This window comes from Mus caroli, unplaced genomic scaffold, assembly GCF_978045245.1.
Source record: "Mus caroli unplaced genomic scaffold, Mus_caroli_1 scaffold_14, whole genome shotgun sequence".
Classification (NCBI taxonomy): Eukaryota; Metazoa; Chordata; class Mammalia; order Rodentia; family Muridae; genus Mus; species Mus caroli.
Genome location: NW_028227269.1, coordinates 20,404,872 through 20,432,444, shown reverse-complemented (window position 1 = coordinate 20,432,444; position 27,573 = coordinate 20,404,872). Strand labels below are relative to the sequence as shown.

Sequence of the window (27,573 nt, the reverse complement as noted above, 5' to 3'; positions counted from 1 at the left end):
TAAAAAGCTCAATGAAAAAGCTTCACCATACTAAATAGATTCACAATGTTTCTACCTAGTTCAAATTCTTCCATGATGAAGATGACTAGAAAATTGTGCAAAGGCTTTCCCATATTAAATATACTCAGAGGGTTTCTCCCTCAGCCTTTCAGTGGCTAGGAACAGATCTCATGACCAAACCAACTCTCAGAAAAGCAAACATTTAAATTGGGGTTTCTCTGCCATGCAGTTTGTCTTGTGTATGCCTAAACAACTATGACATGCAAAGGCTTTACTACATTCATAACATTGACATGGGTTCTCACTTGTATGTGACCTTTTATGTCATTGTAGATGACCGTGACATCAAATGCTTTACAACACCAATTACCTTCCTAAGGTTTCTGTCTTCTATGTGTTCTTTAAAAATAATGGAGACTATAGAGTTGTAAAAAGTCTTTACCACATTGATTATAGAGACAATAACTTTGAGAATAAGCTTTATCACATTGATTACATTTCTAAGGTTTCTCTCCATTATGGGTTCTTTCATGATAATGGAGACAACTGTGACCTGCAAAGGCTTTACCACAGTGATTACATTCGTAGAGTTTCTCTCCATTATGGTTTTTTTTTTTTTTTACATTTCAATCTTTTATTAGATATTTTCTTCATTTACATTTAAAAAGCTATCCTGAAAGTCCCCCTATACACTGCCCTACCCACCTACTCCCACTTCTGGGCCCTGGCATTCCCCTGTACTGGGGCTTAAAAAGTTTGCAAGACCAAGGGGCCTCTATTCCCAATGATGGCAGACTAGGCCATCTTCTACTACTTATGCAGCTAGAGACATGAGCTCTGGGGGTATTGGTTAGTTTCTATTGTTGTTCTGCCTACAGGGATGTATACCCCTTCAGCTCCTTGGGGACTATCTCTAGCTCCTCCAATGACGGCCCTGTGTTCCATCCAATAGATGACTGTGAGCATCCACTTCTGTGTGCCAGGTATTGGAATAGCATCACAGGAAACAGCTTTATCAGGAAAGTATGTGTTCTTTTATGATATTGGAGATGACTGTGACCTGTAAAGGCTTTACCACATTGATAACATTCATAGAGCTTCTCTCCAGTACGTTTAGTTTTCTGACGTTGGAGATGACTGTGAGGTGCAAAGGCTTTACCAATTACGGTCTTAGGGTTTCTCTCCAGTATGTGTTCTCTTATGACATTGGAGATAACTGGGTCGTGCAAAGGCTTTACCACATTCATTACATTCATAGGGTTTCTCTCCAGTATGTGTTCTTTCATGATGGTGGAGACCACTGTAACTTGTAAAGGCTTTACCACACTGATTACATTCATAGGGTTTCTCTCCAGTATGTGTTCTTTTATGACATTGGAGAGGACTGTATTGTGAAAAGGCTTTACCACATTGATTACATTCATAGGGTTTCTCTCCAGTATGTGTTCTTTTATGCCATTGGAGACTACTGAGTCGTGCAAAGGCTTTACCACATTGATTACATTCATAGGGTTTCTCTCCAGTATGTGTTCTTTTATGACGTTGGAGATAACTGTGACGTGCAAAGGCTTTACCACATTGAATACATTCATAGGGTTTCTCTCCAGTGTGTGTTCTTTTATGACATTGGAAACTACTGCGTAGTGCAAAGGCTTTACCACATTGAATACATTCATAGGGTTTCTCTCCAGTATGTGTTCTTTTATGACGTTGGAAATTACTGAGTTGTGCAAAGGCTTTACCACATTGATTACATTCATAGGGTTTCTCTCCAGTATGTGTTCTTTTATGACGTTGGAGATGACTGTGACTTGCAAAGGCTTTACCACATTGATTACATTCATAGGGTTTCTCTCCAGTATGTATTCTTTTATGACATTGGAGATTACTGAGGTGTGCAAAGGCTTTACCACATTGATAACATTCATAGGGTTTCTCTTCAGTATGTGTTCTTTTATGATATTGGAGACCACTGTGTCTTGTAAAAGCTTTACCACACTGATTACATTCATAGGGTTTCTCTTCAGTATGTGTTCTTTTATGATATTGGAGACCATTGTGACTTGAAAAGGCTTTACCACATTGATTACATTCATAGGGTTTCTCTCCAGCATGTGTTCTTTTATGACATTGGAGACTACTGAGTCGTGCAAAGGCTTTACCACATTGATTACATTCATAGGGTTTCTCTCCAGTATGTTTTCTTTTATGACATTGGAGACTACTGAGTTGTGCAAAGGCTTTACCACATTGATTACATTCATAGGGTTTCTCTCCAGTATGTGTTCTTTTATGACGTTGGAGACTACTGAGTTGTGCAAAGGCTTTACCACATTGATTACATTCATAGGGTTTCTCTCCAGTATGTGTTCTTTTATGACATTGGAGACTACTGAGCTGTGCAAAGGCTTTACCACATTGATTACATTCATAGGGTTTCTCTCCAGTATGTGTTCTTTTATGACATTGTAGATGACTGTGAAGTGCAAATGCTTTCCCACATCGATTACATTCATAGGGTTTCTTTCTAGTATGGGTTCTTTTATGACATTGGAGATGATTGCATTTTTTAAAGGCTTGACCACATTGATGACATTCATAAGGTTTCTCTCCAGTATGGGTTCTTTTATGATATTGAAGATGACTGGGTGTTGAAAAGGCTTTACCACATTGGTTATGTTCATGTGTTTTCTCTCCAATTTGTCTTCTTATATTACTTTGGAGATGACTGGGACATGAAAAGGCTTTAGAACGTTCATTACATTCATAGAGTTTCTCTCCACTATGATTACTTACATACCTGCAATGAAAATTGGTACATGTGATATGTTTACTACATTAATTTCCCTATTCAATCATTCCATCAAGATGAATAAACTTTACAAATTGGTCTAATGATAAAGATGGACCGGATCATCTGGTTTTGTCACTTTATATATGTTCATGGTGTTCTCCCTCATTATGGATTGTTTTGCATCTTTCGAGATATCTGTGATGGTTATTACATGGCTAACATTTATAACATCCTTTTTATACGGGATATTTATATGGTGTATTTCATCTATATGAGGAAAATAGAACAACTCATAGCTTTGTAACAGGAATTGCTTTCATAATTTTTCCTGTAGCGTGAATTGTACCACATTTGAATGTGAACCAGGACAAACAAAAGAATTTACAAATTCCTACAACCCATAAAGATTTTCTACAGTGTGAGCTTTGGGAAGTTCCCAGTAAAATTAGAAAACCAATTCATAGCAAAGTTTTATCATATTCAGAATGTCTACCAAAGATAGAATATGACAATTTTCTCAAAGTTCTGGGATAGAAAGCGGTACATTACTTCTTTCAATATCCCTATGCTCAAATAGCTTTTATCCATTGGGACACATGATATATATATTAATAGAAGAGTAATAGATGCATTCACACTGTTTGACTTTTTGTTAATCATAGACGTGTAATATATGAATTAAGGTTTCTCCTATGACAACACTCTTGATTCTCATAAACTGTACCCTAAACAAATGATCAATTTCACTATAAGAATATGAGCATCACCAACTTTCCCATGGATATTTTGCTTATCGGAAGGTTTTGCTTATATATTTATCACTATTCGATGTGCAATATCTAAGTCTTGTAAGTCTATATACATTGTTCAGATCAGTATAGCTCTAGTAGAGGTAGAAATTGAATAAAGGTATCCCTTAAGGCAATGTTTCCTCGCCTTTTTTTTTTTAAAAGGAATGCTTTGATAAATAAATCACATAACTACATCTAGGCAGTACATTTTTTTTAAGAATAGTATTATTAGGGCTGGAGAGATGGCTCAGTGGTAAAGAGCACAGACTGCCCTTCCGAGGGTCCTGAGTTCAAATCCCAGCAACCACATGGTGGCTCATAACCATTTGTAACAAAATTTGATGCCCTCTTCTGGAGTATCTGCGGACAGCTACAGTGTACTTATATATAATAAATAAATAAATATTGAAAAAATATTGTAATTATAGTTACACCTCAGGTATTGACATTTTACACTCCTGCTTTGATTTAGAGCTTCCATATCATAGTAAAATTTCCTTAGAGGCATAATTGCATAAGCTTTCACGTGAAAATTACCTTAGATTTCTTCTTGTACTTTGACAATGTCTTTCAATATGATGGTTTTCCCAAGTGTAGCCTAAAAGACAATACCAGAATAATGAATGATACAGTATTGGAAATAAGGCAAAATTCAAGGTACTGTGAATTTTCACATCACTGGACACTATTTATTCAGCTCAGTCTTCCTTGTTCTCAATTGTAATAGCAGAGCACCAACACTCACCAAGAGACATGTCTTCCCACTATTTTGAAAAGCAAAAGAAAATTCACAGTCATACCTATAACAGTGAGGTTCCAGTAGGTCTCCAGCATCACATCTTTGTAGAGACTCTTCTGGGAAGGATCCAGCAAATTCCACTCTTCCCCAGTGAAGTTCACGTGCACATCATCATAAGTCACTGCATCCTAAAATATCCCATACATGTGTACATCACAAAGCATGGTACTGACATCATTGTAAAGCAAATGTACGCTTCCTTGACCATATTCATATTACATATTCATGTAATTCTGGTGCTTCCTCCACTGACTTCCTGACACAGAAGTTATAACCTAAGTACTATAACATTTTAAAGGAAATTGAGTTGAAGGTTCACCTGTGTTGCTTATGATCATTTTAAATAAATAGGGGAAAGACTTTCGAGAGGAATTTCAATTGTGAGGGAGATGTAGGGTGAAATAGATCAACAGTACTGAGCACATATCCCCGAAATTGTAAGAAGAATCACTAACGAGAAAAATCACGGACAAGCAGGGTGTATTTGTTCATGTCTTTAATCCCAGAATCACGGGCAGGTATACGTCATTGAACTGGATCCCTGTCTGTTCTATGTAACACATTCCAGGACAGCAAAGGTTACATATTAAGACCCTTACTCCACTGCAAAAATCAACCACGGAGACAAAAATGATAGAAAGAACTCAGTTGTTTACGACAGTTCCTACAAAGAAGTATACATTCCCTGCACTTATGTACTCATCTAGCAGAAACAGGAAGTGTACCGCTTTAAACTGCAACATTAGTAAAACTTTACTGGCAATCAAAGCACATTTAGTGGACCAATGGTCAGATGAAAATATTATTAATATAAGTGTTGAACATAAAAAGCAACATAAGGCAGGAGATTGCCATAACTCAGCCGTGGAAAGCTATTGCTTGTCTTCCAGAAATGGTGGTCAATTACTAGCATTCCCGTGACCCATGGCTTTATGAACAGGAGTTCGGAGTCCACCTTCCAACAACACTAACGAGGTGGCACACATGATATTCATATTCACGCACACAGGCAAAACACTCCTATTTATTTAAAAATTTCAAAACAAACACAAGAGTTTGGGAAAACATCAACACCCAGAATATAATGACTCTGAAACCTCAGGCAGTATTGATGTCATGAGCATATGCCATCCTAAGAAATAGACTATAATCTATGTGCCCACGGCGTACATAGGGGGCCCCAACCCCACTCAAAGGAGAAACAGAGGAGATTGGGAGGAGGGAGTCTGTGAGGGCAGGGACCTAGAGTAAGGACAGTGATCAGGGTGATAATGAATATCTAAATTATAGGATTAAAAAAAAAAAGGAAAGAAAGAAAAAGGAAAATTTTGAGTGTATATACACTTTCATCTCCCCAAGATGAATCTAGAAAGACTCCTGCACTGTTCAAACGTCTAAAGTCTCTGCTGACACTCAAAACAATATCTTGACAGCCACATCAGAAAGCAAAGTTGCAAAATCAAACAGCAAGCTATATCTTTCCAACTTAAAATGGCACTGAATACCCCTTCCCATTCCAATCAATAGGAATGTGCACACAGGGAGAGAAGATTGGACAAAGGCAAGAGAAACAGAAGGGCAAACACCAAATCCTATAGCTTTGTCTCAAACACATTGGACTTCAATTCCTAAAGGCATAGATGGTGCTCTTCCTGTAACTTCTCATACATCTCTCAGTTTGGGTACTTCATCTCCCTGTAAGCTTCTCTCCATGGCAGATTTCTCAATGCGTTAGTTTTCTCCACAACCTGTGGTCACAAAATGCAACTCAAGCATCAACCTCACCACTTAAATGCAAGGAACTCTCACAGAGTCTTCCCTGGGATCGTGACTCTGTCAAAAGATGGCTGGAGTGGTGCTAAACTGAAACCATAGAGAAAGAATCTATGACCATGGTATTTTCATCTTTCAGTTTCCAGAAGCAGCACGATATGGATGATCCTGTGAAGTTTTGCTTCTAAATTAACGGACCCTGCCTCACTTGGACCACATTTGCAGCAGGTTTTGTTTAAGGTTCCATCCTGGGATGAGGAAACACGTTGAATACTCCTTCCATTAATTTAAAACATAGCAAGCCAAAGGAAGTACTACACTCAGGGTACCTTCATAGGCATATACCCACAAGGGCATTTGCTCCAATAAGTTCACAGCCACTTTATTTATAACAGTTAGAAACAGGAAAGAATGCAGATGTTCCTCAACTAAAATGTGGACACAAAAACCATGTTTCATTTACAAAATGGAGTGCTTCTCAGGTATGAAAAACAAGGACATCATGAATTTTGCAGAGAAATGGGTACAATTAGAAACTAATATCTGGAATGAGGTAACTCAGGCCCAAAAGGACATGAATGTACATACTCACTTCCAAGTGAATAATAACCATAAGTACAGGATACCCACAATTCACTTCATAGACGGAAAGACAGTAAACAAGACATGGCACAAAAGAGCATGGTTGAATCTCACTGAATGGGGTATGAAAGAGACAGAAGAGGTAGATGGAAGGGAGAAACTGGATGAGACAGTAGTTAAGAAATAAGAAGGGGAGTGTTAGGAACAAGTGTGGTAAGAGACAAGGGCCAGAGAGCCAGGAAAATGAAATGAAATCAGCAGATGCTGGGAGAGAGGGGGGTTAGGGTGGGGGCATCTGTATAATGTGCCTGAGACTATGAATGGGAGGGCACAAATGCGGCTAGGGAGGTGATCTTAGCTTAGATATAAAGCATTGAATTATGGGCCATGAAGAGGTGACATCTTGCAGTCAGGCAGAACCACCAGTGAAGTGTTCACTACACCAAGAAAACCAAATACCTTTACTCCCAAAATTTGTTCTGTCTGCAAGTAAGGCAGGCACAAAGTTGAAACAGAGACTGAGGGAATGGCCAAACTATACCCTGCCCAACTGGTAACCCATCACATGGGCAAGCACCAAGGCTGGCATTACTGAGGATAATTTGTTATACTTGCAGATAGTAGCTTAGCATCATTGTCCTCTGAGCGTTTCCATCCAGCATCTGACTGAAACATATGCAGAGACCCACAACCTAACATTGGACAGGGCTCAGGGAGTATTTTAAAAGAGTTGGGAAAAGAATTGACGGCCTCTGTAGGAATAGGAAGTCCATGAGAAGACCCTCAGAGTCAAATAACCCAGAACCTAGGAGACTCTCAGAGATGGAGCCACCAACCAACGAGCACACACAGACTGGGATGGAGGCCCCCACCATATATGTAGTGGATGTGCTGGTCAGTCTTCATGGGGTCCCCAACATCCAGAGCAGGGCATGTCCCTTAAGCTGTTCCTGACTGTGCAAACTGTTTCCCTAACTGGGGTGCTTTGTCTGACATCAGTGGGAAAGGATGTGTCTAACCCTGCAGAGACTTGACATGCCATAGTTCAGGGATACTAAAGTGGTTCCCACCATCCCTGGGGAGATAAAAGGGAGTCAGTAATGAGGGACTGTGGAAGGTGGAATGGGATGGGTGTAACAATTAGAATGTAAATTGAATAAAGAAATAGGGGAAGTCAGGTCTTGGTGGAGCAGGACTTTAATCCCAGCACTCAGGAGGCAGAGGCAGGGGGATTTCTGAGTTCGAGGACAGCCTGGTCTACAAAGTAAGTTCCTGAACAGCCAGGGAGACACAGAGAAACTCTGTCTCAGAGGAAAAAAAAAAAAAAAAAAGAAATAGGAAGATTGAACAAATAATTATCAGTTGCATAAAAATATACAAATCAGGCAATATTTTTGTTTGTTTGACCTACTCAATATTTCAGGGCATAAGCCAAGTACAAAAGTTTTCTAGTTTTCTTTTCTTTTTTTTTTTTTTTTTTTTGGCCAAAATATCACAGAAATGACCTCTTCCTAAAGTTTTCAGTCTATTTTCCACTGAAATAGTATGACCTCAACTTCCTGTGGCTGCATTACTGTAAATGCTCCAATCTTCCAGATCCTATGGGAACAACCGATTAAGCTCCATATACAGCTTTCTATGAATTTTGCCATCTCAATTTCTGATATTTTCCATATTCCTTCAATAGAGAACAGAGATTCTGTCCAGCAGCAAAATCAGCTTTTGAAACAATTGTTGTTGTTGCTGTTGTTGTTGCTTTTGTTGTTATTGTTCTGCCTTGCAACTCTGCTGCTGTGATGGTTTCCTCTGAGCAGAAGCATCTCAGGTAATAAATGTTTGTTTTACATGGTTCTGTCAGATCACAGCACATCCTACTGCAAGCTCAGACTAGAAACTGAAGCTAGAAAATGAAGGCAAAAATATTTGACAAACACTACTTCCTGCCTTGCTTTCTTGCTTGGTCACTCTCTCATGCTCTGTAGCCTCCCTCAGCCTTGAAGCAGGCTGAGCCAGACTTTCACCTTGCTGCCATTAAGAAGGAGATTACCTAGTGTCTTAGTCAGGGTTTCTATTCCTAAACAAACATCATGACCAAGAAGCAAGTTGGGGAGGAAAGGGTTTATTCGACTTACACTTCAATACTGCTGTTCATCACCAAGGAAGTCAGGACTGGAACTCAAGCAGGTCAGAAAGCAGGAGCTGATACAGAGACCATGGAGGGATGTTCATTACTGGCTTGCCTCCCCTGGCTTGCTCAGCTTGCTCTCTTATAGAACCAAGACTACCAGCCCAGAGATGGTCCCACCCACAAAGGGGCCTTTCCCCCTTGATCACTAATGGAGAAAATGCCTTACAGTTGGATCTCATGGAGGCATTTCCTCAACTGAAGCTCCTTTCTCTGTGATAACTCCAGCTGGTCAAGTTGACACATAAAACCAGACAGTACACCTAGGGTAGAGACTTCTGACCTTGATGGCCCTATTTGCTCTTCTCCAATACTCTGCTTCCTGCTGAAAGGTCCTGGAGACTATCTGGAGACAAGCCCTATAGATCGCCTATAGGCTGGCTCCAGGCACAAAGAATGGGCTGGCAGATGATGGGCCTACCCTCTTTATAAGCAGGGACTCTCAGTAAACTTCAGAGGCTTTGAACAGAAAGGTTTGTCTTGGCCTCATTCTTTTGTTGCCCTCTGATCTCTTTCAGCCCCGGGCTGCCTTTCAGGGGAACCCAGTTCACATGGCCACAGGCGGCTACAATGCTCACCTAGCTCTCTCATCCAACCCATGTCCACTTGCTTCCCAATATTGCCACCCTTCATGGAAGAGTCTTCCTATATCAATTATCAACACTATCTCTCAGAGACATAGAAACCAGCCATTCTGATGAGGGCACACCTGCAACTGAGGCTCCTTCAGATGACTGTAGCCTGAAATGTTGAGTTAAAACAACTATGACACAGAGACAATAATAAATGAGAGAGTTGTAAAATTCCAAAACCAATGATCTAACCATATCATTACAGGACCCCTGCCACCACATCAGGAAGTGGGAGTAGTGTCTGAGCCAGGATAAAATGGGAAGGGCTCCTGGCTCAGAGCATGGAAGGATATGGTGGAATGGGGAGAAGGGAAGCTGCACTGCCCTGTGGTGTGGTGTCCTTAACCCTGGATTCCCAGGCCAGGGAGACCAAAGAGGTGGCCAAACAGCTGGAAGGTGAATAGAGGAGTAGATTGCCCCACAGACCTGGAAATAAGACTGCTGGTCTAAGGAAGATATGCTAACTTTGCTGGAAGGGATGAAAAACAACCTCCTATATACTAACAGCTCCAAGTTCAAAACTACAGAGTCACATATAGACTGAGAACAGGGTTGTTTAGAAGGGGGCAAAATGAGTTCTTTGTCCTTTCCACCCTGTTTTGCAGGGTCTGATTTTACCCTGAATGTGGTCATAAAGAGCTCTCTGTCAGGGGCAATTTAATGGGTACAGGTCCTCTTGATAAGAGGGATTTAACCCAAGGTGGAAGGTGAGTAACTATATCAATTGGGATGGAAACAGTCTCATTTCCTCTCTCAGTTAGAGAATACTAAAGTGGCACACACATAATAGAGGGCCACGAGGGGGTGGTGAAGGCTAAGCAGCAGATTCCACCACTTGTACAGAGGAGAAAATGAAGACAGGATTGGCAGCTGTGAGCCATGGAGCAGGGTTCCAAGACTGCTGTAACTTCCCAGAAATTAAGGCCAGGGGCATACAACCCCTGTTCCAGGGTCTGGAACATCTTCCTAGCCCTTTGTAGCTACGACTCGCCAGCATTTCCACTTCACTGGAGTTCCACATTCACTATGTTCATCTCACTCCACAAGTACTCAAGAAAAATCAAAAAACCAAGGTACACAGACACATTTCTGACAGACAGGTCACTGATGCAAAGAACAACAATGACACATCCTAACAGCGGTCTTTCAAGCGTTCCGATGGGAGTCCTGAGGGTCTTGGGGTTCCAGTCAAAGCATGAAGGTTTTATGCCTAACTTACAGAAACTATAATGAACAGCACAGAGCCTATTGCAATGCAAACACACAGAGGCCTTTTTTATGACCTCAGTAACAAGGACTCTCAGCAGTCAAACTCCGATTAGGTACAAACTGAGAGATCAAGTCTAGAGGTTTTGAGTATTTATTGTAGTTACAACAAGAGTGGGGAGTTTGCATACAAATCAGCATTGTAATATTTTGAAAATTGTATGTCTGGCATAATGTGCAGGAACCAAGCAAGGGGGGCAAAAAAATCTGACAACCATGATGGGTAAGCTGTTTCTGTTTTTGGTTTCTATAGGAGGTCTTAGTTATCTCTATGTAGCTTAACCCTGCTGATGTACCTTAACTGGCTGTTGATAAGGGGATTTTGTCATGGGATTTTTGCTGGAATGTACAAATGTACATTCTCAAAAAGCAAACTGTTTGGGATTTACAAACTCATCTCTGTTGCTGAGCCCCTGATTATAGACAGAAACTCCTGGTTAACCACAACCATGCCTGTCTGTAGACTAGACTTTGTCCAAAGACCTACCTCACTCTCTGTTACTGCAGACCCTAATATCAGCTGCCCTTAACACTGGTAAAGAGTAGCAGTGGAAATATCCTCTCCTCCTGTGCAAGCCTCCTATAGATACCATAGACAATCCCCACCTGCCTATCCATTCCTGCCTCATCCCTGTGTCTCAGCCCCCACTTGGGCAGATACTCCCTATTCAACCACATTCCATGACTGAAAGGACACAAGGTAAGCTTCCATAGATCAACCTCATGATTGATTGATTTACCACAGGTTCAATTTTCCCAGTTGTTCCAACATTGTATTAAACACCATGGGCTGCTTGACCTCTCTTCTGACTACGGCTCCTTGTGGATTACTAAGATCTTCTGTTCCTGCCTGTCGCTTCTCCCAGATTTTAATATCACAAAGCATCCCCTGTTTACCATACCTACAAAATAGGTCAGTAAAATAGGAAACTGTCAGTGAACACTCTCTTCAAATCCATGTATCAAACAGTAACCCAGGAACAAAACTCCCACCCAAAAAGACAAACCCAGAGGCCAGTACCTAGGTCAATAATCACCCAAACAGAGATGGCTACACACCAGCATAGCAACATAGAGAGTAACAGCCAGGAACAATTGCAACCAAGAAATCCAAGCTATCCCATCACAGCAGGTCTGAGAAATTAAAGCATGCAACAGATAAAGTGCAAAAGAGGTTGTTTGGGGGAAGGGAGAGGAGTGAGAACCTGGGGAAGGGATAGAAATACATAAGAGGACCTGCAGACAGACACACAGACAGGGAGGAGAAAGAGAGCCATGAGGGGAGAGATGACAGAGAGTGTGCATGTGCAGAGAACAGAGACAGGGAACAAAAATAGAGAGCTGCTATAGCTGGTGGCTGATGTATATAAAGCACGCCTGACAACAGACACAGGGGATGGAGGCAGGAAATGACATAAGGAGTTGCTAAGTCCCTAAGAGCAGGACATGAGATTACCTGACAACTACAGAGGCAAGGTTCACCCACAGAACAGGAAAGGAAGACAGAATCTCATGGATTCAAAACGAAGAGAAAAAATTGATATTTCAGTTAAAAAAATGTGGATTCTAAAAGTTTCGTGGCAATAAACAACTGGGACTTCTGCAAAGTATGTGAAGGCGAAAATTACAAATGATTGGAATAGAAGAATATCAGCTCAGAGGTCTATCATTTTCCAATAAAACCACAAAAAAATTCTGAAATTATTAAAGTCCCTTTCCCAAATAATAATAAACTCACTAAACATGTGATGCAAAAAATATGAAAAACTGCAACAGAACAAAAATTAACAAAACCTAAACAAAACAAAAACAAGTATAATGTATGAAATCAGACCTATTAGAATTTTACCTGTTTTCGTAATGTATAAATAAAGACAAAGGGGTTTGGACATGTGTGCTACAGACTCAAAGAAACCACCCTTGTTTTCACAAGCCAGCCTAACTAAGGTCCAAAGGATTTGGGAAATGATAGGGAAGTTATTAGAGGTCACCCCTGATGGAGCAAGTGAGGAGCAACACGAGAGACCTCACAGGTGCTCACATATGGCTTATACTTCCCATCCAGCCCCAGAGAGGACTCACCACCCCAGCTTCCACTGCTCAGCACCACCCTGCCCCTATCCTCTGTGGGCAGTAACCCTGTGCTCACCATGCCTGGAATTCAGAGCTTCCCTGAGGTCCTCTCACAGCACCCAACAGCAGAGCTCAGAGCAGGACACAGAGAACCATTCAAGCCTGCACAGCCAAAGTGAACTTGGGGAAAGGCACCTGGAAGATCCCGCCTCCTTGTCTGACTGGCAGGCCTGCCTGTGGAGACCTTGATTGGCCAGTGGGTCTCACCCTTCCTCAAGGTTAAAGTGTGCTTCTTGTCCAGGGCCACACCTTTTCCAGGTCTCAGGTGTGGTTTGCACTACATTAGCATTTGAGCCTGATCTCCAAGAGGACTCTCACCCCTCCCAGCCCTGGGGGAGAACTCACCATTCATGTGGGGCATTGGGCTGTGCACAGACAGGCAGGTCTCCAGTTGAGCTGAGGTCTGAACCCCGGGAGGGTGATAATTCACTTACTTGACAAGGAAGGCATCAATTCCCTCATGCTTCTGGAACTCAGGCTCCTGCCTAAGTTACCAACCCCCACCCCCACCCCAGCCACCACAAGAGAAGCCTGGCTAAAAGTCAGGTAGGCAATATCCCAAGCTTCTGACCTTCAGGCTAAACTCCTCCCCAGTTACCTAGCAACAGTAAAGCCCATAAAAAGGGCTGTTCAGCCTCTCCTATCTCTCTTGCTCTCACTCCTTTGATCTCTTACCTCTCACTTCTTGCACTCCTCTCTCCTCTTTCCTTTCTCTTTGTCTTCTCCTCTCCTTTCCTCTCCTCTCCTCTCCTCTCCTCTCTCCCTCTTACTCTCTTTCTATCTAGCCTTCCCACTTCTAGCCTTCTAGGGGGGACTCTCTCTCTCTCTTCTACCTTCTCTCTCCCTGCCTTTCTATAATAAAGCTCTAAAACCATAGAATGTCTCCGTTCATCAAGGCCCACTGCGCTTGGAGGATGGGATAGGCTTTCTCATAATGAGCTTTTCTACTCTCCAGATAGAAGGCCTTCATGTGCTCCAGTCAAGATCCACTGTGCTCACTCTCACAGGTGTGGGAACCTCTCATCCCTCATCACTCTCTCCATTAACCCCAGGGCTTTAGGAAAGTAGTCCTGGGGCTCCCAGGTTGGACTGCCCCTTGTTCAGACCCAAAGAGGGGGGCCAAAGGCTTAGATGCCCACCCGGGGCTGAGCAGAGAGTGTATGGCAGCTCTCCCACATCTCTGTCCAGAGCATAGGTGGAACTCTGGCAGGGAGTGGGCCTTCCCACCCTTTCCTTTCTTGCCCAGGGTCCCCTTTTAGTTCCCAACACATTCCAGCTCAGGCTAGTCAGCTGCCTGCTCCTGTTCTCTGTGAGCAATGATCCTGCATTACCAGGACCTGACTTCAGACCTTGCCTGAGCTTGCCTCACATCACTTGCCTTCTTCTTCCTGAAATCCAGGGGAAGAGCATGCATAGCCCATTACCCAAGGTGCAGTGGGGTTATCAATCTGAGTGGGAAGGTACCCAGGCAATGAACATTAAAGAGGGATTTTAGGAAACAAGAGTTTTGTTTGTGGCTCAGTTCTGGGCTCAGGGAGACTGCAGCTCCCTTTCCCAGATGATAGGTACCAACCAACCCTGGGAGGAAAGCCAGAAATGTAAGGGAAACACTGTTGAGCCATCTTGTTAGCCAGCACATCGCCATCAGTGGCAAAGTAGAGAAAAGCCACAGTTGTATTAGGACAGGTTCTCTAGATAAACATATCTCAAATCAGAATGAATTTCTCTGTGGATATAGAAAGGAAATGTAATAGAATGTCTCTCTAATGTCTAATATAGAAAGGTTCTTGGCCAAGGGAACTTAGAAAAATCAAGGGCGGGTTATCTCATGTTGCAGGTTATTACAGCTGATATTCACTATGTACCAGAATTCTGAAGAAATAAGTACTTTCCAATGCCAATTTTAAAAATCAAACTAGCAAATCACCTTTTCTAAAATACAAAAATAGGGCAAGTATAAAAAATGAAAGAACAACCCTGTTCATTGTCTTTTATGTATGTAGGATGCCAAAAGAATCTATTGCCTAGATTAAAGGTGGATCTGATGATCTCAAAAGATCAAGATTAAGAAATGGTTTCTCACTTCAAAAGGTATACTGAAGACATTTCCCTCACAGTAAGCAGGGTTAGACTTAGGGTTAGCCTATTAGAGGGTTAGGGTAAGGATTAGGGTTCTTAGTGTTAGGGTTTTTAGAGGCAAGGCAATGGTCAGGAAGCAGGGGTGAGCTGGACTGGAAGGTTTATTATTTATTTGTTAGTAATTTATTCTTTGACAATTCATATGTGCACACAGTATATCTTGATTGTTTCTATCTCTCATTCCTACCTCTACCTACATCCTCTCTGACACTTGCACCTTCATGTCTCCATTGTGTCTTCTTTGTCCTTCTAGTTCCCCCATTTCTCCTTCCTCTCCATCCCCTCCTCCTCCTCTTCTTCTTCTTCTTCTCTTCTTCATCCTCCTCCTCCTTCTCCTTCTTCATCACCATCACCATCATTACTAAGGTCACTTAGTGCTGCCTGATGGAATATTACTCAATATCTGTTAGGCTGGATCTTGTGCATATAAATGGAATGGCACTGCCCAGGGTGCAATGGTCACATTATATCCAGAAAGCAAGTGTTTTACCAAATGTGTCCTCTGATGCTCTTTGTACCCCCTCTTCTGCCATGTTCCTGTGGGCATTAGTTTTGGAGACTTTTTCTTTGATCTGAGAAGAATGGATCCTGATGATTAGGACAGCCCTAGGTGGAAGGTCTGTCCCTAACAGTTAGCTTAATTGGCATGGTTTAGCTTGTGCCCCTCTAAGAAGCAGCAGCCACCACACACAGATCTCCTGACCTGGAAGACCCAGCCTCAGTCCATTCACTATGAGGCCTTTATGTACACAACCCAGATGGTTTTCTGGAACCCACAGCCCTAAGGGACCAGGTGTATTATTAGACAACTCACTCCGTGGCAGTGAAGGCCTCTCCTCAGTAAATGCCTCTAGAGGCTATGGAGGCAGCTCAGTTGGTAGAATGTTTGCCTGGCATTCAAGAGGCCCAGGGTTTGATCCCTGGCACCACATAAAACAAACATGATAACACATGCTGTAATTGCAGCCTTCAAAGGTGGAGGCAGAGGCAGGAGGATCTGAAATCCAAAGTTATATTTGGTACATAGAGTTCAAGGCAACCCTGAAGCCCTGACTAAAAAGTAAAACAAGAAAAGAAAAGCCTCTAAAAAAGGGCCTCTAATGCCTCCCCAGGGGTTAGCACTTGATATCTCTGGAGTTGTCAGTCTTGGCTCCTCTAAGTCGACAACAATGGAAGCTGGCCTGCAGAGACTCAATGGACACCAGCTTGCACTAAGGAAACGCACCCCAGTACAGTGAAAGGACATTGAAGAACCAACCAGAGTGGTCAGAACTCCTGTTTTGTCAACTGCTGAAACCCAGAGTCACATGACTCCATGGTGCCTATATGACCTCTCACAAAAAGGAATAATCTTAAATAAGCCCATTTAATGCTTTCTTACTTTACAATTACTTTTCTTTATTTTTTGAAATTGTAATATAATCTCATCGTTTCTATTCTCAAAACCAACCCGCATATCCCTGCTTCCTCTTTAAAATTCATAACCTCTCTTTTCCTTTGTTATTTTATACATATATGTATATTCCCTAAACATGTAAACACAGCCTGCACAATCTGTATAATATTATTTATATGTCTGGTTTCGGTGCTGACCATTTGGTATTAGGCAACTAACTGGCAAAAGCACATTTTCTTAACATAGAATTAAAGCTCATAAAAATGCTAGTTATAGCCAGGTGTGGTGGTGCATGCCTTTAATCCCAGCACTCAGGAGGCAGAGGCAGCTGGATTACTGGGTTCGGGGCCAGACTGGTCTACTAAGTGAGTTCCAGGACACCCAGGGTTATACAGAGAAAACCTGTCTCGAAACCCACCCCCCAAAAAACCCCCAAACCAAAAACAAACAAACAAATAAAAAACAAAAACAAAAAAGACTGTTTTCAACACAAGTCCTCCAGCCAGTTAATCTTCACAGTAGACCTGGTCTCTACCACTAAGGCATGCTGGACAGTGCCACTATTACCTTGGGGATGATAGGAGACCCAGGCTTCAAGTACCAGTGGAACTACTGGGCGGAGCCTGGGCCCATGAACAGCATCCCCTGAGAGTCTGTACAGTCCAGATGTTCATTCTCCTTTTGCAGTTAGAACAGAAAAGCGATTTCTAAGGTAACCAAGGACAACAGAACAAGAGACTCATGGCCATGGAAGGAAAAAGTTAAATTTTAATACTTAAGAGTCAATATCAAATATATTTTTAAAACTAAATCAATGCCAAATGAGCAGGGTAGGGATGAATGGAGCTATGAAGAAGCCCTAACAAACAACAGGAGTGTCCCAAGGATGCACACAATGTTTCTCTATTTCCAGAGTATTTTGAAGTAACCAGAGGCTTAAAAAAAACTAAGATACAAAAATCAAAGCTGGGAAGAGGGTGGGAGGTGGCGCGGCTCAGTTTTCAGATTTATGCCACAACTACTTATTTTCTCCCTTATTTCCAAAGCACAAAGCTGACACCAGTTGCGCTTCTGCACTTTGCAAACTGGGCAAAGTAAGTGACTCAGAGAAAGTCATCAGGAAGTGAAAAGTTTCAAACCACCTACACTCTCACCTGTTACCAAGACAATAAGCTCCTTAGAGAGAATACATGGGGGCTGGGAAGGCAGCTTAGGGGGTCAGGTGCTTGCTGCACAAGCTTGTAAACCTGCATGGGGATCCCAAGGATTCAGGGGAAGCAGAGGCAGGCGGTGGGGAACTGATTCAGGAAAGCATCACAAGGTCAGCACAGGAGCCATCACACACACACACACACACACACACACACACACACACACACACACAGGCACACCTAGGGGGAGGGACAACAATTTCCATTTATATGCACACCTTCATCCATTCATCCATTTTCTTCTCCCCTCCGCCATTCTCATTCCAGGGTCTATACAGTATCTACAGTGAAATCTGGTAAAGCAGCTACCATTTACTAAGTCTACTGGGTACTGTACCAGAACCTTCAGAAATAGCCATGATTATCTAGACTGTGAACTGGACTGAAAACGGTAAAAGTATCTATGGGTGGTTACGGTCTCATCCCAATTCATATAACTGGAAAGTGATGGAGCCTGACTTGGAGGTGGCTGATCTAGCTACGGGCAGTTTTGAGAATGCACCATCACTAAGCATTACACAAAGCCATGCAGTTTGAGAAAGCAGCATCCAGCCAAGTTTAAACTCCACTTGCTGTGTCTATAACCTGAACTAATCTCCTAGCCTCAAATTCCTTATCTGCACAGCAGGGATAGAGATTAAACACAACAGTTTGATACCTGTAATACAGGTCAGGCACTGGCTAACTACTGACATTCTAGCTACAGGTGTGCAAGTCAAGAAAGCCTATTTCAGGGGCTGGTGAGATGGCTCAGTGGGTAAGAGCACCCAACTGCTCTTCTGAAGGTCTGAAGTTCAAATCCCAGCAACCACATGGTGGCTCACAACCATCCATAATGAGATCTGACTCCCTCTTTTGGAGTGTCTGAAGGCAACTACAGTATACTTACATATAATAAAAATAAATAAATCTTTTAAAAAAAAAGAAAGAAAGCCTATTTCAGTCAGAAAATGACAACAGCTAGACATATTCTCCATTGGGAGCAATCAGGATTGCCAAAGTTAATCAGATAAGTTTACTAATTCCATAACTTATTTAAGTAGAAGGCCAGGGACTTATTTTTTTAGTTGTATTTCTATGAAATGCGTAACTTTTTGTATGTCACAAAACCTACCCTAATGTCTCATCTGACCATAAAAAGACATTTGCTTAAAGTCTAAGTATTGTAAACATGGTGTGTTATTACACTAGACAGAGAACAACTTTTTGTTTTGGAAGTAAACATTAAATAATGTAGGAGGAGAAAGAAAGCATTATTTTAAGTAATCCACACTGAGTCCTTTCACCCTTCAAATCAGTTCATACACACTATTATCTTAGAGTGGATGCTGGCCTCACTTAAAATGAGATAAGCCTGCAAAGAGTTCAGGTTTTCCCTATTTCCAACTCAAATCCATTTTCTGCTTTGGAGGCTGAGTGAAGCCAGCCGCAATTTGATAGAAAGACCAAATCCAGTCTCTCTTTAATCTACTCAGTAACTGAGCTTTTGGGTAATCTCCTGCACTGCATGGAAAAGCAGCTTTGGGTTCTTCCAAAATAAACTAAAATTAATCAGAGAGAGGCCATGCCAACTTTAATTGCAACTCTTATTTGCCAGGCTTTCCAACATCTGCCAGTATTACTGATACCTAACTGATTCAATGCAATGAAGAGAAGCGTCCTGACTTCATAAACATGGGCTGTCTTTTAAGGACATCACACACAAGTGTCCTTTCCACAGAGGGAATCCTACCTTTTTGAATGTAATTATTTTCATAAGCATTAATGATGTATTTTCAAAACACTGTGACTATCTTCCTAGTGCTTTTCAAGAGCCCTCGTGGGGGAGGGGCTCTCATCCCCCTCATCCCCCACCTGCCTCATTAAAGGTATCAGTGGCAACTAAAGGTCAGGCTGAGAAAAGTGGACTAAAGCAATCTGCTCTCACTGAATTTGCTACAAAAGATTTACAAGCAGATCTTTGGGAAGACAGGAGAGAGAAAAGAAAGGGGACTAGGGTGAAGGAGAACAGATACCCTAGCTCACTTCCAAGAGCAGGATGCTGAACCTAGTATTTTTCATTGAGTCTAGTCCTGACTGTGTAGGTCTATAAAGACAAATATTTTTCACGAAAGATTAATAGTCTAGTCCCCCACCCCACCCCCGGCCCAGGCAAAGCCTAATAGCGAATGCTTTGTTCAAGCAAGGGGAAAGGATGTAATGACATAGCTTAATTTAAAAGCTCTCTGAACACCAGCCTCTGACACAAGTATTTTAAAATATGTACCTTCATGTTAAAATTCTGAGGAAAGGAAATGTAGTCATCGGTTCACTACTGCTACACATGTGTGTCTCGTTCTCCAGCTACCTTTTGTGAGTCCAGCTGAACGAACAAAGCCTACAGAGCTGAAAACACGAAACTCTAAATTCTGTTGGGGAGGTAAAGAAAATGATGTAAGTGAGGCTTTCCCAAGCTGTGGATAGCCGTGGTTTCTGGACTCACACAGCCTCTTCCAAGCCTGCTTCAATTTTCAACCCAAACTGCTTCCTTCTCGCAGTCCCTCTTCCCCAGGATCTGGAGAGCTAGCTGCTTAGCCACTCAATACAATGACTATGCAGGTCCTTTCCAGGTTAAGGGCACAGGAGCTGATCATACTGTCAACAGGCACCACACAGGTAGCCCAGAAGCGGCCACCAAAGAACTTTTGGACCTCAAAGAGACCATTCTCCACATCCCTCTATGTAAGGAGCCGCCCTCACATTCGCCATTACAAGATGGCGCTGATGGCACTGGCACCCGTGTTATCAAACCATCTGTGCATGCGCCGGGGTACTTTCCCACCCCATGTGCTCTGCCTTCCCCGTGACGACAACTCCGGCCGATGGGCTGCAGCCAATCAGGGAGCAACACGTCCGAGGCAGAGGACAGTCCTCCATAAAAGGGACGGGTTTCCGCCATTCTATCGTTCTCTCTATCTCTCTCTCTCTCTCTGGCGCTCTCTTCTCCACTGGCTCCTGAAAGGGTAAGCAATAAAGCTTGTGCCGCAGAAGATTCCGGTTGCCCTGAGTGTGTTCTTACCAGGGGGAACAAAAGCGTGGGAAATAAATGGCGCCGAAACCCAGGAGCTACTACATCACGGGGAAGGAGTGTTTAATGAAGTGTTCCCACAAAACAGACTGTTGAGAAGGATCCGGTGTGGATTCAGAACTCTTCAGCTGGGGAACTGTGGTAACGAAGTGTTCCTCTCCTTTAACTGGAGAAAAGGCCTCACATGTGATTCAACATTGCCTTGAGGTATGGAGTGCTTGGGGGAAACCCAAACTCCTTAAGACTGATAATGGACCAGCTTATACATCTCAAAAATTCCAACAGTTCTGCCATCAGATGGACGTGACCCACCTGAATGGACTTCCATCTAATAAAACAGAAAGGGGGAGTCGAGGAGGCTCTACCCCGAGTACCAAGAGTGTCTGTGTCTATGGCACTCTTTACACTCAATTTTTTAAATTTTGATGCTCATGGCCATACGGCGGCTGAACTTCATTGTTCAGAGCCAGATAGCCCCAAAGACATGGTTAAATGGAAAGATATTTTAAATAACAAATGGAAAGGACCGGATCCTATTTTGATAAGATCCAGGGGAGCTGTTTGTGTTTTTCCACAGAATGAAGACAACCCATTTTGGATACCAGAAAGACTCACCCGAAAAATCCAGACTGACCAAGGGAAAACTGATGTCCCTCATCTTGGTGATGTCCAGTGTGACAACAACAAAGGGAGAGCAGCGTTGGGAGATACAGAATTGGATGGCTAAATTTGAACAGACCCTTTGAAAATTGAGACTTGCCCCACGCACTTGGACCTGTCCCTGACCAAGGATTATCTCCCCAACATTTTCCTTCTTTAAAGAATGGGTGGGGGTGGGATTATTTGGAGCTGTTCTTTGCTGTGGATTAGTGTTGCTTCTCTGGTTGGTCTGTAAGCTTAAGGCCCAAACTAGGAGAGACAAGGTGGTTATTTCCCAGGCGCTTGCAGCACTAGAACATGGTGCTTCCCCTGATATATGGTTATCTATGCTTAAGCAATAGGTCGCTGGCCACTCAGCTCTTGCACCCCATGAGGTAGTCTCATTGCACGGGATAGAGTGAGTGTGCTTCAGCAGCCCGAGAGAGTTGCACGGCTAAGCACTGCAGTAGAAGGGCTCTGTGGCATATATGAGCCTATTCTAGGGAGACATGTCATCTTTCAAGAAGGTTGAGTGTCCAAGTGTCCTTCCCCCAGGAAAAACGACACGGGAGCGGACCAAGACCCCTTCGGGTGATGAGCCTGGGAGGAGGTTTTGTATAAAGCCCCTATTTTGCACACTGGGGATTTGACCTCTATTTCCACTCTCATTAGAATGGGTGGCCTATTGCTCTTAAATAAAAGAAAAGGGGAGATGTAAGGAGCTGCCCTCACATTCGCCATTACAAGATGGCGCTGATGGCACTGGCACCCGTGTAATCAAACCATCTGTGCATGCGCCGGGGTACTTTCCCACCCCATGTGCTCTGCCTTTCCCATGACGACAACTCCGGCCGATGGGCTGCAGCCAATCAGGGAGCGACACGTCCGAGGCGGAGGACAGTCCTCCATAAAAGGGACGGGTTTCCGCCATTCTATCGTTCTCTCTCTCTCTCTCTCTCTCTCTCTCTCTCTCTCTCTCTCTCTCTCTCTGGCGCTCTCTTCTCCACTGGCTCCTGAAGGGGTAAGCAATAAAGCTTGTGCCACAGAAGATTCTGGTTGCCCTGAGCGTGTTCTTACCAGGGGGAACAAAAGCACGGGCAATACCTCTACAGCGCTGCTCTGTGGCAAAAGGTGGGCACTGCCAGGCCTCCCAAGATGGGATGGGCACCCATGCCTAAGCAGCTTGGGGTCCCTGGATCTGTTCTACAGGTTGGCTCAGAAGCCACAGCTGCTCCCGCCGGGCTACTTCCGGAACAAGTTGGAGAGGTCCACGCAGGGAGAGCCATCACTCCGGGACGCAGAGCTCGCAGGGGTCCCCGGCTCGCAGCCGCCACGCACTCTGCAGGCGAAGTTGACCTCTCCGAGGATGGGAGCAAAGAACCTGAAACACTGTGCTGGAAATGGGAACAGACAGGAGCATTCCCAAAAAAGGCCCAAGGTGGCCAAGCAGCCTCTCCCTAGAGCAGGGAACAAAGGGCTTCTGTGTCAGGCACTGCTGGCCCGGCTGCGTCCAGCTTTGGGGTACCAGAAACTTTTCCCGGGTGTGGGCGCAGGCGGAGGGCACTGGGTATCGGGCTCCAGGCGCGAAAGCCTACCGGGTGCCCAGGGCGCAGCACGATCCCCGCGACCCTAGGCTCCCGACCAGCGCGGGCTACGCTACCGCTCACCTCCTCGATGGCCTCCACGGTGTTCCGGCACTGGGCCGTGCGCGTGGTGAAGCTAGAGGCCGTGGGCGCCTTGTAGTCCTCATGGGTCTCGGCCAGGAATTCCAACACCGAGATCTGGTCCGGCATCGCCCGGGCGCCGGGGCGCAGACTGCGGCCGCCTCAGTCGCCCAAGGCGCGGGCTCCGACCCCGCCGCCGCTCGGGGACTTGAACAAAGGGGAGCGCGGGCGCGGAAGTCGCCGCGGGGCGCGGGAGCCACCGCGGGAGGCCCGGTGGCAGCAGGGGCGCGCGCAGCCCCCAGCTCTGCCCGCTGTGCTCCTGGAGCTGCAGCTACCGAGTCCTCTGCAAAGGAGCCCAGACGCGGGCGCGCACAGTCAGCGGGAACCACGCGCCACCAAGCCGCTGTCCGTGATGCCTCCCGCGAAAAGGGGAGGGCCTGGCTGGGGAGGGCGCGGAGGCCCGCCGGCGGGGCGGGACCCAGACCTGGCCGCCAATCGGGTCGCCCGCCGCTACTGCGCCGCCAGGAAGCGGAGGCCTCAGCAAGGAGGGCTATGTGTGCTCAGGGCCTGTCAGTGGCTGTGGGCTGCTGGGTTGCGTCTGCCTTCCGGACGTGCTGGGGTTCGAGGCCGCACCCTCTCATAAGCTGCGGTGCCCGGCTCCCACCCCGCACCCGCCATGACCTCTAGCAACATTGCCCAGAGGGCGTGGAGTGGAACCGGGGATACTGGCTTCCCGGCTGGAAGGGAGCCCACCCTTTTGCTCCCCAATCCCACCCTTGGGCTCAGGATCCCCTGAATTCCCCACCAGAACCTCAGGGAAGGGCCAGTGAGACAGTGTGGGTAGCTCGCCCCCTACAGGACAGTGAAATCCTCCAGGGCACTTTAGCGGGATAGGGACAGTTTGGGATGCAATGATGGGGACCATGTTCTGTCTGTGCTCCTTCTCACAGCCTTAAGAAGCCAGGGGTAAAGGCAGGTGTTTTGCATAGGGAGTTGACCATGGTACAAGCCTAATGGGAATTCAAACCCATGACCTTCGACTTGGAAGAATACTCCAACCCCTAGTAAGCATCGTGTTCCCTAAGCTTGTACAATTAGGGACACTCCCAGTTACTTGAAGACAGTTTTAGGGTGCTAGGCCAGGATTCACCCTGAGAAAATCATAGAATATATAGATGTGGTGTGGGAAGTGGGGGATACCCAAGAGAACCAGAGGTAGAGCATGGTGGGGGGGGGGGCACATATTATGCCTAATGGTTCTCAGTACTCCAACCAACAGCGGACTGATCACAGACACAATTGGGCCAATAAATCATCTGAATTAGGACATTTTTGTCTATAACTCATTCAGAAATTCTCAGCTGTATTTTAAAAACCCAGAGTTTCTGAAGACACTAGTCAAAAATCACACCCTCTAACTCCCCGAGGCAAGAGGCATGGTTACTGCTGCTGCCAACAATACAGCCTAGAGAAACTTTACAAAAACCTTTTGTGTGTCTGAAAAGGAGGGAATGTGAGGGACATTGTAAACCCAACATGGGAAATAAAAGTGGTCTCCTACAGCCATAGGACAGTAGACCAGTCCATCTTTTTAAGGCTCCCATGTACAAATCTGCTGTATGAGGTGGCAGCTGGGGTCAGACATTATTATGGCTTCTGGTATTTTACCAGCACTGCCTGTGAATAAGTTCAGCCTTCAAAAATAGCTGTGCCAGTGGGTAGCTTTTATTCCAGCACAAGGCAATAAACTGAAATCCCAAAACTCTACAACTCTCTGCCACTTTCCACCATTGTGAACATCCTTCCATTTAGTGTCTCAGGGACACACCTATCTCAGCATGTATAACTCGAGGGTATTGTTTTATAGTACAGACTCTCCTGCACGAAGCAATTTTCTGATCCCTCTGCCTCTCTTCCCACCTATAAGTCCTTTTGTTTTTCTCTGAAATTGAAGGATATTCCCTGTAACGTTTCAAGGTTTTATTTTTGGAGACCTGGTCTCTGTGATGCCTTGGGAAGTTAAAAGAAAGTAGTGTTTTTCCTTGACATAATATAGTACCAGTCAAACTAATCAATGTGTCTAACACACAGACACATAGATACCCAGACACACAGACACACATATACAGAGACACACAGAGAGACACACACAGACACACACACACAGACACACACACACACAGAGACATACACACATACAAACACAGGGACACACACATACACACACAGACACAGAGGGACACAGACACACACACACATACACAGAGAAACACACACAGAGACACACACAAAGGGATACACACACAAAAACATACACACACAGACACATACAGACACAGAGAGACACACACACACATACACAGAGAAACACACACAGAGACACAAACAAAGGGACACACACACAAACACACACACACACAGACACACACACACAGACAGACATGAACATAATTTAAGGTTTAAATGTTGAACAGGAATCAAGAGAACACTACCCACTCCTTTGTATGAGGTACTGAGGATTGAGTCCAAGGCCTTGAACCTATAGGCAAGTGTTCGAACACAGAGTTATTACCTCAGCCCTCATTTACATATTTTTAATGCATCGAGAAAAGAAGATGCTGGTATTACCATTACAGACACGGACAACACTAAGTTTATTTTAAAAAATACCTGAAATATCTATTTTTAAAAATAATTCGTGTTGGGCATGGTGTCACATACCTTTAGCCCCAGCACTCAGGAGTCAGAGACAGGTGGATCTCTATGAGTTTCAGGACAGACAAGTCTACAAAGTGAGTTCCTGGATAGCCAGGGTTCTATACAGAGAAACCCTGACTCAAAAAAGACATAATAATTCTCAAGGATAAAATTGTCCTAAAACTGATTTGAGGCATTATACAATTTCACTTATCCCATCCCATACAAACATTTATGTTTTCCTATAAAATATAAATGCCTTTGATCATACAGTATTCTTTTAGACCTCACTAGGGGCTGGTTCAAAATACATACCATGAAAACTATGTTAGTTTTAAAGTCTGAGAAATTATGACTCCATATATATTTGAGCCTATATTTTTCTTTTTTTTAAATTTTTAATATTTTTATTGCATATTTTCCTCAATTACATTTCCAATGCTTTCCCAAAAGTCCCCCATACCGCCCCCCACTTCCCTACCCACCCATTCCCATTCTTTTGGCCCTGGCATTCCCCTATATTGGGGCATATAAAATTTGCAAGTCCAATGGGCCTCTCTTTCCAGTGATGGCCAACTAGGCCATCTTTCAATATATATGCAGCTAGAGACAAGAGCTCCTGGGTACTGGTTAGTTCATCATGTTGTTCCAACTATAGGGTTGAAGATCCCTTTAGCTCCTTGGGTACTTTCTCTAGCTTCTCCATTGGGAGCCCTGTGATACATCCAATAGCTGACTGTGAGCATCCACTCCTGTGTTTGCTAGGCCCCTGCATCGTCTCACAAGAGACAGCTATATTTGGGTCCTTTCAGCAAAATCTTGCTAGTGTATGCAATGGTGTCAGCGTTTGGAAGCTGATTATGGGATGGATCCCTGGATATGGCAGTCCATCCTTTCATCACAGCTCAAAACTTTTTCTCTGTAACTTCTTCCATGGGTGTTTTGTTCCCAATTCTAAGAAGGGACATATTGTCCACACTTTGGTCTTCATTCTTCTTGAGTTTCATGTGTTTAGCAAATTGTATCTTATATCTTGGGTATCCTAAGTTTTGGGCTAATATCCACTTATCAGTGAATACATATTGTGTGAATTCCTTTGTGATTGTGTTACCTCACTCAAGATGATGCCCTCCAGGTCCATCCATTTGGCTAGGAATTTCATAAATTCATTCTTTTTAATAGCTGAGTAGTACTCCATTGTGTAGATGTACCATAATTTCTGTATCCATTCCTCTGTTGAGGGGCATCTGGGTTCTTTCCAGCTTCTGGCTATTATAAATAGGGCTGCTATGAACATAGTGGAGCATGTGTCCTTCTTACCGGTTGGGACATCTTCTGGATATATTCCCAGAAGACGTATTGCTGGATCCTCCGGTAGTACTATGTCCAGTTTTCTGAGGAACAGCCAGACTGATTTCCAGAGTGGTTGTACAAGCTTGCAATCCCACCAACAATGGAGGAGTGTTCCTCTTTCTCCACATCCTCGCCAGCATCTGCTGTCACCTGAATTTTTGATCTTAGCCATTCTGACTGGTGCGAGGTGGAATCTCAGGGTTGTTTTGATTTGCATTTCCCTGATGATTAAGGATGTTGAACATTTTTTCAGGTGCTTCTCTGCCATTCAGTATTCCTCAGGTGAGAATTCTTTGTTCAGTTCTGAGCCCCATTTTTTAATGGGGTTATTTGACTTTATGGAGTCCACCTTCTTGAGTTCTTTATATATATTGGATATTAGTCCCTTATCTGATTTAGGATAGGTAAAGATCCTTTCCTAATCTGTTGGTGGTTTTTTTGTCTTATTGATG

General features: G+C 43.9%; 1 protein-coding gene across 1 annotated transcript; it reads right to left on the bottom strand.

Annotated features, from left to right (window-relative positions):
* Window positions 1-593: 593 nt before the first annotated feature.
* LOC147001177 (uncharacterized) lies at window positions 594-23,200 on the bottom strand. Its single transcript, XM_085830239.1, has 5 exons — window positions 23,075-23,200; window positions 4,386-4,512; window positions 4,123-4,183; window positions 2,567-2,800; window positions 594-2,482 (listed from the first exon to the last, which is right to left on the bottom strand). The coding sequence occupies exons 1-5, from the start codon at window positions 23,198-23,200 to the stop codon at window positions 1,171-1,173; spliced, it is 1,860 nt and encodes a 619-aa protein (XP_085686365.1). The 3' UTR covers window positions 594-1,170.
* Window positions 23,201-27,573: the final 4,373 nt, after the last annotated feature.

Excerpts from the sequence above, each read along its gene's own strand:
- LOC147001177 (XM_085830239.1), bottom strand. The coding sequence starts at position 23,200 with ATGCCGGACCAGATCTCGGTGTTGGAATTCCTGGCCGAGACCCATGAG. Across the intron at positions 4,184-4,385 it reads CTGGAACCTCACTGTTATAG|GCTACACTTGGGAAAACCAT; the intron begins GTATGACTGTGA and ends ATTGTCTTTTAG. Across the intron at positions 2,483-2,566 it reads TGTGGTCAAGCCTTTAAAAA|TCACAGTCATCTACAATGTC; the intron begins ATGCAATCATCT and ends AGCATTTGCACT.